At 39.6% G+C, this 12011-nt stretch overlaps 1 protein-coding gene across 15 annotated transcripts in view; it reads left to right on the top strand.

Annotated features, from left to right (window-relative positions):
• The first annotated feature begins 421 nt into the window (after positions 1-421).
• PKHD1 (PKHD1 ciliary IPT domain containing fibrocystin/polyductin) overlaps positions 422-12011 on the top strand; it is a 553193-nt gene continuing 541603 nt past the window's right edge. For 14 of the 15 annotated variants that reach the window (XR_012517272.1, XR_012517273.1, XM_074397885.1 and 11 more), the window contains exons 1-5: positions 422-606; positions 2694-2831; positions 4468-4545; positions 5190-5340; positions 8360-8468. Coding sequence is in view for 13 of the 15 variants with exons in the window: in XM_074397885.1 (XP_074253986.1) it covers positions 2780-2831; positions 4468-4545; positions 5190-5340; positions 8360-8468 (390 nt within the window). In the remaining 2 variants the exon portion in view is untranslated. Of the gene's footprint in view, positions 607-2087; positions 2592-2693; positions 2832-4467; positions 4546-5189; positions 5341-8359; positions 8469-12011 lie in introns of those variants that run through there. The other variant, XM_074397883.1, reaches the window with a different exon arrangement.

Here is a 12011-nt window from a genome sequence, read left to right as displayed (position 1 = left end):
GTCCTTTCTCAGCAAGACTTTGACCAAGTCACTTCCCTTCTCTACTTCTTTAGACCCATACCCCTACAGTGAGTATATGAACAATAGCCTATAACCTGGTATTTATGAGCTACTCTTTGGGGTGAAGAGTGAGAGAGCGCTCATGAATGGGGTTCAGCCCTCTAGTGGTCCTTTCTCTTGGACCCTCTGTTCAATCACTAAATTACGGGCAAATTCTTTCAATGTTGAATGCCTGTTTGTCTAATTGAGTGGACTTTTACTTAAAATTCTTATCTGGGGTACATGCAGTAAGTGGAGAAAAATGTAAGACACTTTTTCTTTGGTCATTTCTAATGAGCCCTGAGGAAAAAGCCCGAGTAGTTTGTGTTAATGATTAAATTTGCCCATGGTCAGGTCTGAACTTTTACTCTGGTTCATGTTTGGCCGGAACACAAACGAGTTAGGTGAGTTATAGCCCAACATGAGTGAGCTACCTGCGTGGTGGCTGCAGGCTGAGCTCTAACCAGATAACACGGCGATCGGTTTTTGGCAAAGAGAAATAAGATCACTTAAAAAGCAAAGATCATTTCTCCCTTGAGACACAAGGAGACAGAAACAGAAAAAAAGGTACTGTTTGATCCAGAAAAGTCTCTGCTCTCTATTTCCTAGGTGTTGTATCTCTTGTTAACGTGGTGAACGAAAGGAAGAAATGGGAGATCTATAGAGATCTATAGTAGTGCCTTACGGCTTTGTCTTTCAATGTCTCAAAGGAGAAGCTGAGAGGGAAGGGAGGAAGAAAGGAAGAGGGAGTGACAGCAGAGAGAGGAGAGAAGGGGAGAACAAGGACGTGACAAAATAAATGCACACTCCTCTCCTCTGTGGTTGAAAATTTTGTACTGAAGAGAAATAAAGAGACACTGAGTTTATTTTTAGGAAAAATTTGTGGATTGTCAAATAGAAAACTATCTTTAAAATTGACATAAAAAAGATGCAGTTCTGAATGCAAGGTTTTCAGAAAACCGATATGTGAACGTTTATTTCTGTTGTTCTAAGCTTGGGAGTAGGCGCTAAGAAGAAATGCTAAAATCACAAAGCCAGAATGAAAAAATAGACTCTCTTGTGCTGAGTATATTTTGTCTGTGTAACAAGCAGATTAGTTCTCATCCTTTTGGACTAAGTAGCAAATACTCTTGGGTACTCTTCTATGCAGTAGATGTATTATGAAAATTGAATGTTTATCAGTTGAATTCTACTTCAAATAGACATAAAAGTACAGGGAATATTTTGCAACAAAAAGGAACACTGCTGAATCCACTTGAAAATACTAGAATTCCTTTTTTAAATCTAAGTGTTCTCTGCACTTACCCTATCTGGTAATGACGTGGGGAGCAGGCACACAGATTATTCGTTTGTTTTCCCAGGTCTTAGTACAGTGCTTAGCATGTAGTAGGCATAAAATAAATGTTTGCAGTGTTGAATTAAATAGAAATGATTATATATTTTGAGCTATCTTAATCAGGACATGTCTGTAAGGTAAGTTTATTGCAAATTTTTTGCAGATTTTTTTCTTTCCCCTGAGAGTATATTGTGGCTTTCATATTTTCTGAAATGTAATTACTTCTGCTAATCTCAGCATTTTCTTAAAAACGTAAATTAAATGGCCAGGCACAGTATCTCAGGCCTGTAATCCTAGCACTTTGGGAAGCTGAGGCTGGCAGATCACTTGAAGAAGGAGTTCAAGACCAGCCTGGCTAACATGGTGAAAACGAATCTTTACAAAAAATACAAAAATTAGCCAGGCCTGGTGGTGCACACCTGTAATCCCAGCTACTCTGGAGGCTGAGGCATGAGAATCACTTGAACCTGGGAGATGGAGGTTGCAGTGAACTGACATCATGCCAGTGCACTCCAGCCTGAATGACAGAGTAAGACTCTGCCACACACACACAAAAGTGTGTGTGTGTGTTTGTAAGTATGTATATATGCTTTAAATATATTATTAAATATATTTATATACTTATATGTAAAAAACATAAATATAATTAAATATATATATTAAATGTGTATTAGAAGCATGTGTGGATATTTAATTCTGTAATTTTCAAATTTCAGAAAAGAGACACTATTTTTAAGAGGATTTTGTCTATGCCATCTCCCATGGGGTGCTGGAGAGCAGCTTAGCATTCTCCCTAGAACAGGCCTCAGGGTGCCATGGCATGAGTTTTTCACCAGGCTTTTATGGACTCTACCATCCCACGAGAGTGAAAGCTGTTCATCTCAGATTAGGTAAACCCAGATTTAGGCTGTTTAAATATGTATTCATCAACTCCAATGTACTCAGCCCTGTGTGGGACCGCCACACTTTCACACTAAGAAGGCTATGGAAATAGAAGACTGGTTCTTGGGTCTCTCCAAGGAATGTGCCATCTAGAAGAAGAGGTGTTATGTGTGCCACATTATCTTGTCTAGGTTCTGCTGCACGGAAGCTAGAAGTTCAGCGGGAATGGCCAAGGAAAGAATCAGTGGAGGAGGAGCTCCTAAGCAGTATCACGAAGGAAAGCCAGGATCTCCTGAGGCCACGGAGAGAGTTGAGGGAATCCAGGAAGGGACCAGTAAGGGCCAAGGCAGATCCTTAATTTCCCAGGTTTCAGTAGAGCAAAATAATAGTATGTAAACAAAATGAGTTTTTTTTTTTTTTACTTTATTTTTTATAGAGCACAAAAACTATGTTGCTCCAATCAAACCTGAAAACGTTTTTAATGTCTGAGCAATCTTAAGAGTATTGATTGAAGTGGACAGGATGACTGCCTGGCTGATCTCTCTGATGAGTATTGAAGTATTACTTTTGGCAGGTGAGTAGAATGTGTTCTGAAGGAGTTATAGATAAGAACACAATAGGTTACCTTGAGAACTATTATTGACACTTAAAGTATTATTTTGGTTGCACACCATAAATAAATGCATTTTTAACTTGCAAATCAAAAAATGAATTAATATTGTTTTTAGAGGAGGTGTTCAAGTATTTGCTTTTGGGTTTAAATTATCTGTTGAACAATTTTTTTTTTTCTGTTTAATAGTTGAGATTATGTACTAAAATGTTACGCCTATATACTTCAATTTTTAATGGCCAGTAAAGATTGCTGTTATAGTACAGAGCTTTTAATAATAACTTATAACCTTTCTTTTATAATTCCTTTTGGGCTATGTGATGTAATTCTTTTTAGATTTTACTGCCTAGGTATTCCAAAGAGAATAACTTGTCATAATGATTAGAACACTTGTCTTATCTCAAATTATCTGTTCAGTTTTCTCTGTGAATTTGGTTATTCTCTGTATGTTTTTGTGGCATGTGTTTTTGGGCTTCTTTAGATTGAAATATCTAATCATCTTTGGAGGATGGTCTAGTCTCTTTGGGGCTGCCATAAGTGGTTGTTCTAATGTGACATGGTTCCCCACTACCCTCTGCTGTGAAATGCATCATGAGAGTAACTGTACATGGAAGTCCTGGGCTAGACACAGTTTCTAATAAGAAAACTACAAAGAATTCCATCAGTAACACTTTCCTTGCCTGTTACTTCACTGAGAAGCTGAATGATAATTTGCTGGCTTCCTTAAGTTGGCTTTCCCTTCATCAAGGCATGTCCAGGAACATCTTCAAAGATGGAGGGATTGATTAAGTCCCATGCTTAGCTGGTGATCTATACAGGAGAATCAAATCTAGCCTAGCATGTAAATTCCATACTTCTTTTTTTAAAATTAAAAAAAAATTCCTTAAAAAAAAAAGAATTTCCGGCAATGATCCATACTTTACTCCCTTTCTAAGCAGGCTAGGCAAAAATCTAGGGAATTTTGTATTTATTTGGGAAGTCATTCTGATCTGATCATGAGGGGAAACTAGAGGACAGTATATTAAGCAGGAGAATTGAAATAGGAACAGCTATTAGGTTGGTGCAAAAGTAATCATGGTTTTGCCATTAAAAAGAATGCAAAACCGTGACTACTTTTGCACCAATCTAATGGAAGTCTCTTTTTCCCTCCAGGGCTGGAAATAAGCGATGATCTTTACAGTGAAATATGGCCACCTGATTAAAGAGTGGGAAAGATAGCAGAGAGAGGTAGTGTGGGTTTGATTAGTACCCAAATATGTCCCTGAGGCTCTTCCCACAGGAAGTAGAAATTCAGAATTGTCCTGATGAATGCTGGGTTTTTGAATGTCTAAGATGAAAGAAATTCGTCAAAATTTTTCTTAAAATGGGGCTTCTGATGATATGTTCTCCATACCAGCAGTACCTGGTTAGAAATGTAAATTCTTGGGCCTGCCCCAGACCTACTGAACCAGAATCTCTGGGGGGTGTGGCACAGCAACCTGTGCTTGATCAAGCCTTTCTGGTGATTCTAATGCAGGTTAAATTTTGCTTTAAAATATTGGGGAAGCTAGTGGTTTTGAATCTGACCTTCAAAATCAGTGTTTTTCTCACTTATTTACAGTACCTCACCTGACTTTACATATTGAACCTGAAGAAGGTAGTCTTGCAGGGGGAACATGGATCACAGTCATTTTTGATGGTGAGTTGGGGTTTTACTAAGTGCATGTTTCTTAATGACCCACAATCTGAAAGAACGTGAGTCTTCTTTAGGTGTAAAAGTGTAAGGACACTTTTTGAGGACAGGTGTAAAAGTGGGCCTGAAGGCAGATGGACAGACTGACCAACTTCTGTCTTTCTAGATACTGGCTTGCTAATATCACAAAGCAAAGCACAGCATGCTATGACACATCTGTGTCTACTTTCCCATTCCATGCTGTGGGATGGGACTCTGGGATTTCTACATGAGACTATATAGAAGTGTGTAGCATAGCACTCCGCAATGCGTCTCCCAGAATCTTGGTTATCATCCTTAAAGACAGTCCTCTTCTTGGGAGCTTCTACACCATTGCTCACCATATCCATCCCCAGCAGGGTAAAGAGTAAATCTGAGGGCTGAAAAATTCTTTTCTGGATTTAGGTGACTCTGAAGAGAGAAAACTCTCTCATAAAATCATAAATGAGAAAACTCCTTTATACAGCAGCTATGAGGAAATGAGGAGTATTAATTTAATCCTTGGGCGAATTTAATGTCTTACATTGCCCCCAGAATCTTAGCACAGTTTTACATTATCCTGTGTGGATGACAATTCTATTCAGCCTGAGATTTTTTTCCCCTTGCATTAGGTTTGGAGTCGAGTGTTCTCTACCCCAACAATGGCTCTCAGTTGGAGATATACCTGGTGAATGTGAGCATGGTGGTGCCTGCACTGCCAAGTATCCCCTGTGACGTCTTTCCTGTTTTCTTGGATTTCCCTGTGGTGACATGCCGGACCAGGTATACCTGTCGGGCAATAGGAAGACCAGATGGGATGAGGGCTTCTTGCTTATTACAGTAGCTTTTAGTGAAATATTAGAACAGCTTTTGCTGTGATTCAATTGCCAGCTAGAGTTGTTTAAAAAAGTTTCATGTGAATATACTTTCTGAAAGGTCCCTATCTGGGATCCAGAGCTTAAGGGAGGGTATGGGGAAGAACTTTGAGATATTCATAAGGAAAGGCTGGATTGTGTTTCCATTTGTTTTTTTTTGCAAAGAGTTCTATGGGTATTAAGATTTTAATAAATAGGCCGGGCACAGTGGCTCAAGCCTGTAATCCCAGCACTTTGGGAGGCCGAGGCGGGTGGATTGCGAGGTCAAGAGATCGAGACCATCCTGGTCAACATGGTGAAACCCCGTCTCTACTAAAAATACAAAAAAGTAGCTGGGCATGGTGGCGCGTGCCTGTAATCCCAGCTACTCATGAGGCTGAGGCAGGAGAATTGCCTGAACCCGGGAGGCGGAGGTTGCAGTGAGCCAAGATCGCGCCATTGCACTCCAGCCTGGGCAACAAGAGCGAAATTCCGTCTCAAAAAAAAAAAAAAAAAAAAAAAAAAAAAAAAAAAAAAAAAAAGGCCGGGCGCGGTGGCTCAAGCCTGTAATCCCAGCACTTTGGGAGGCCGAGGCGGGTGGATCACGAGGTCAAGAGATCGAGACCATCCTGGTCAACATGGTGAAACCCCGTCTCTACCAAAAATACAAAAAATTAGCTGGGCATGGTGGCGCGTGCCTGTAACCCCAGCTACTCAGGAGGCTGAGGCAGGAGAATTGCCTGAACCTAGGAGGCAGAGGTTGCGGTGAGCCGAGATCGCGCCATTGCACTCCAGCCTGGGTAACAAGAGCGAAACTCCCTCTCATAAAAAAAAAAAAAAAGATTTTAATAAATGGTGCTGTTTTGCCATTGCAAATACTCATCTTTGGAATAGGCATAATTCCAATGATTGCACATAAACCCCAAACTGAAACAGGTTAGTAAGGTAATTTGCTTTAGGCTCTGTTTGCTGAATTTGACATTACCTCTATTTAGAAAATATTTTTATAGGATTTCAGGAAATCTATTTTTCTACTCAAGTTTTTGTTGCCCTGTGAAGTTTAGACTAGTTCATGTTCATTTTTATTTACTCATGCCTAAGTGCATAAAAATGGATAATTGGTTAAAGAAAAAAACAACACCACCATTATTTCCTTTCCTTTTCTGTTCTTTCTTTGGGGAAGTCTCCCCGTCTTCCATTTTTGGCTTTTGAAATCACCAACCATCCTATAAATGCCACCTTTTCCCTGAACTTCCAACTAAGTGTTACCTTTCTTTTTTTTTGAAAGGAGAAGGAACAACTTGTAGTAATTCATCCACAGGGTGTATGTTTGTGCACCCACACTTTTTTGTGAAATTCATCACCTCTGAAGAGATTTTTTTTTTTCTGGTAATTTACACAGTGGTACAGCATGTGTAGCCTTAATGACCCTGTGCCTCAGCCCTGAGTTTCTCATGACACTTATATGTCAGTGACTCACTTGTCAGATTCATCCTCACTGATTTAAGTGCTCTGAGGGCAGGGGATGTATTTAATCTCACCATTGTAATCCTCGTGATGCATTGCTCAATACCTTATAAGTAGAAGATGTTCAATAAATGTCCTTTGAGTTGAACTTTTTTATAGCACTACTATTGGTTTTAAAATTAGGTTAAATATTTTTCCTTAGGTTTTATGGTACATTTGGGCATAGACTTTCTGCAAAGATTTGCCATGAAATAAGTCAAAGCTCTGGAGATTTACATGTCCTATTTCTTTTATCCCAACATACTAATGATTTTAGGATGCACCATTGATTTTATGTCATCTTTTTAAAGAAAAGAAATATTACCCTATTAAATATACTAATTGATTGGAAGACAATATCAGATTCAATTAACATTTAATCGTGAAACAATATACAGTTTATCATCAACAAAATACTGTCTTACTCATCGTTATCATAAAAACACATAATTGTTTTTCTTTAAAACAGCCATTGCAGCATCAAAAGCAGCACTTCACAATCAAAATATAATGTGAGCACCAGTGTAATTTAAAATTTTCTACTTAAAAAAGTCATCAAAATAAATAAGTGAAACTAATTTTAATAATGCATTTTATTTAACTCAACATATCTAAAATATTATTTCAATATGTAATCTATATAAATTAGTAATGAGATACTTTGTATGTTTTTTGCATACTAAGTCTTCAAAATTTAGTGTGGATGTTATAATCATGGCATATCTTAATTGGGACTACCTATATTTCAAGTGCTTGAGAAGTACATAGGGCTAATGGCTGACATAGTGGACAATTCAGATGTAAGTATTTATGGTCATACTCAAGATTTTATTGGGAAGGCTTGGAGAGGAGGCACTTTCTAAATATAGCTTCTTTCTTATTAGTCATATTCCTCCTCTTACAAAAATCAACATGGATGTCAACCTCAGGTGGCAAAGAAGCCATTATGAAATTTGTAAAAAGATGAGAGAAGATTCAGGACTCTGTTTTGATGGCTACATGAAGTGTTTATGGGCTATTTGGACAATTATCAGAAAGAGCCTAGGATTCAAGGCCTACTTTGTCCTTAACCTTTGAAGTTCATACACATAAGTCTCTTAGTTTTTCTGAGATTTTTTTAAAACATGGAAATGGAATAGATTATTTATCAAAGTCTCTTTCAATTCTTAAAGTCCTATGAACCTATGATTCTGAGAAACATGACATACTAACAACAATTCAGGGAGTTTCAACAGAAAAAATCATAACTTCTTTTGCTTAAGGACCCAGTTCTTAATGTTCAATAATTACGAGAGGATCTAAGAGGTGAAAGGTGATTGATAGGAATCCTTGGTTAGCTCTGTTTTACAAGTGGAGGGAGGAAATTTGAAGTGGTCAAGTGGGCTGCTAGCTTTGGGAATTCGTGGTTTTTGATTCATAAGGATTTCCACTTCTGTCCTCAGATCTCTGCAGTCTGAAGCACACGAGGGTCTGTACTGTCTGGAAGCATACTTCGGGGGTCAGTTGATAAGCAGCCCAAGTCCAGGACTACGAGACAGCTGTATTTTCAAGGTGAGTTCTAAGGCTGGAGGAAGGTATGTTTACATAGTCTGAGGGTGTACTCATGTTGTTGAAAGGCAAGTTGTAAATGAGCCAGAGTGTCTGCTTGACTGGATTAAAAAAATGGTGGCTGGTAATGACAGTTTCTTAGATTCTACTAACGAAAGATGAATGTTGAACACTTGTGTGTCAGCCGCTAGCAAAATGCTTTATGTACATTGTCTAATTCAATGCTTACAATTTTATGAGGTAGCTATTTACTGTTGTGTTTTTACAAATGAACAACCTGAGCCTCAGGGAGATTAAATTATTGGCCCATGTTGTCAGGTAGTAAATGGCAGAACCAAGATTTGAACCTGCGTCTCACTCTAAATTCTCTCCTAAACAGAAGCCCATAGAGGGGCCACCAAGATTACCTTTGCAGATCAGTGTTTCATTTTATAGCTTGGATCATGCTGAGTCTTAGCTTGGTGAAGAGACTCAAGGACCCACATCCCTTGGTAAAGAGATCCAATTTCTACCTCTCCCCCTGCTTCCTGGTATATTTCTGCTAGTCTTTCCAACACTGAACCGAAAGGATATTTGCTGCCAGAATTCTCCTTCATGCTTAGGGAGATCAAAAAGGAAGGAAGGAGAGAGAGAGAGAGAGAGAGAGAGAGAGAGAGAGAGAGAGAGAGAGACAAAGAGAGAGAGAGAGTGTTTAGGAAGCCATGCCTGACTTATTTTACAGTCTTGATAACTATACCAGGAGTTTGTTTATATTTGGTTCAGTCTAGTGTCCATTTCAGATTAGTTTTACATTAAAACAATCTCTGAAAAAGTAGGTCCTAGATAGTTTATAAAAGGCAGAGATTTGGCAGTACTCCTGTGGATGTGGTTGCACTTCACATGGGGTACCTCTGTTTAAGAGCTGTTTCAAAACATACAATGTAGTCACTAATTAATGCTCCTTCAGAATGAGGCTTCATCTTGTAAATTAATCTCTCCTACGATCCACGTTTCATATAGGCTATTTGTTTTTAAAATTTGGAATTTGCTGTTGTTACAGGTTTAATAATTTGTGTCTTAATCGAAGAGAATCTTGTTTTCTGGAATTTTGCTTTTGCACATATGCAGCAGAAAGAAAAATCATTATATCATTCTTTCTTACTAAGAGCCGCACCACCACCTCTATCCTGTCTCAGCGAACATAACAGAAAAGAGAAGGCCAAGCGTGCTTCTTAATCACCATGATCTTTTTCACCTCAGATGGTAGTTTTCCTACTTATTAAAAGATTGGTTAGAGAAAGAGGGGGAAAGAGGAGAAATTCTTCCTAAAATTGCACATGAAAGAAAACAAGTCCATCAGTGGTTCAACTATGTTGGTGAGTTGATGAAAAATCACCAGGGGACGCAGTTAATGAGAGGCATTCCAAGCTAAAGAAAACACGACGTGTCTCTTTGTTTTGGGACTGGACAGAGGGAACCATGAGTATTAAAAATTAATCCCATCTTGCCAGTCCACTGCAAAGAGCCTGCTGTGGGCACTGACAAGTTTGAATAACTCACAGAAGGTTGGTCACACGGCTGGTGGCTGCAGCTTTCTCATCCTAATCTGCAGCATTTCTTCTCCCCTCTCTTGCTTCTACTGACCTCACTGGGGCCCGAGGAGCAGCATGCGAGAAGCTTGATTTGGAAGCTCATTAATTTTACACTTTGTCATGTCTGTAGCCTGGTGGGTGACCAGGGGCCTGTTTCTCTTAGAAATGTACTATGTTATGTTGTGTCAGCTCAGAGAGAATCACGATTGAAGCCCTTTTTGAGGTTTAACCCCAAGCCTGGCCCACCACAATCTCAGGAGCTGGGAGGGAGTAATAAAGGAGTCGCTCTATTTCCCATGGAAGTCTGGTCGCAGGATTACAGACTGAGCGGTAGCTATTATATTTCAGGTTGAAATAGAGAGGCGTGCTTCCTTATTTGGTTTGGACTTGGTTGTTCCAGCTGCCTCAGCTTCTAAACATCTGTGAGATGGGTTGATAACCGCTACTCTGCTTCACTAGGCTCCTATGATATAGTCCAGTTGAAATAATGTTGGTACAAAGGCCTAGGGGCAGTGGTTGGCTGGGAAGCTGGGGTGGGGATTGAATGTTTGGCAGGTGTGTACATAACTGTATTAATCTTTATCTTTTGGTGAGATCAGAACCAACACCCAATTTGTGAAGTCACAGCATTGTTATTTTGACCCCCTGACGGCACATATTTTCTGTGAACTATTTTCTAACTTTTTCCTTTAGAAAGTGAGGAAGCTAGCCTTCATGGCAGACTGTACAGCGTATAGATCAATACTTAAAACCTATGCTTGGCAAGCCACCATCAGCTTTGTTGCAATGTCTGTTGATTCTCAATGTCTGATTAGGGCTGTTGATTAACAACCAAGTTATTCTTTCGTGATACTCTCTCTGAGAAGGTGGACTCCTGGGGTGCTGGAAGCAGACCAAACAAAACAATTTGCTGCTGTAATTTGTTTTGCAAATGGGAAGCACTGTAGGTTGTGTGGAATGGTGTTAGTCTAGGCATCTAGAGGAGGTGGGGGGTGGTGGGGAGACTAGGTCTGTTCTTAGGTGAGTCACTGGCTCACAGGTCAAGCCTTGGTCTGGCCATTCCATCCTTAAGCTTTCCCATTTCTTCACACTGGCCCTGATGTGATTTTCTGATGGAGTAATGCACTAACCTTAGACTAACCCAGATGCCTACAGGTGAGATGGAGTTCCTGGGATTGCCTCATTCTTACCTGTCCTTCCAGGCAGTATATCAGTCATCCCAGATTGGGCGACCCTATTCATGTGCCAAGATTCGAATGCTGTCTACATATCAGTCTATGCACAGAGACACAGCAGTGACTCAGTCAGGCATTGCCCCTGCTTTAGGAGCTTATGGTTAGCAGAGGGTGTGCTCTGGGGACAGGGCCATCGTAACATGATTTGGAATGCCACCTCCAGGCTTCTTCAGGCTCACACTGCTCCCATTGATGCTGCTTTCCTCCTTCTTGAAGCACAATGTTGCTCCCCATTCCTTGAATCTTTTGAGTCATTTCTCTCACAGCAGGTACCCTCCATATCCCTAGTAAGCACCTCAGTTGTGTGCCTATCCAAATTCTCATTTTTTGTAGCTTCCTGATACCTACCAAGGTGCTGGCTGATAATGATTTAAGTTTTCATCCAGTTAACTAAGTGTATTCCTTTCTAGAAAAATCAAAATCTTAAAGGCCCCCCAAAACATCAAATTACAATAATGGAATTAAAAGACCGACATTCTGCGTAAAAACCTGTCTACCTTTCTTTCTAGTAAAATGTGTTCTTGGGTACAAAAGATGGGCAAGTAGAAAACAGGCTTGTCAAGGTTTGGACGGTATGGTACAAAATGGAGGGCTATGAGATCTTAATAAAATTACCTCTACCTCATCTATAGTAGAGATATGATGTCTGTCATTTCTGTTTCATAGAAATATTATGAGGATAAAAAGAACTAGATAGATATGAGGTTCACATGAGGAAAGGTAACCATTTATTACCTTCA

The sequence above is a fragment of the Saimiri boliviensis genome, chromosome 4 (genome assembly GCF_048565385.1).
Source record: "Saimiri boliviensis isolate mSaiBol1 chromosome 4, mSaiBol1.pri, whole genome shotgun sequence".
NCBI lineage: Eukaryota > Metazoa > Chordata > Mammalia > Primates > Cebidae > Saimiri > Saimiri boliviensis.
Note: the sequence above shows the minus strand (reverse complement) of the source record. Positions and strands in the feature narration are given on the sequence as shown.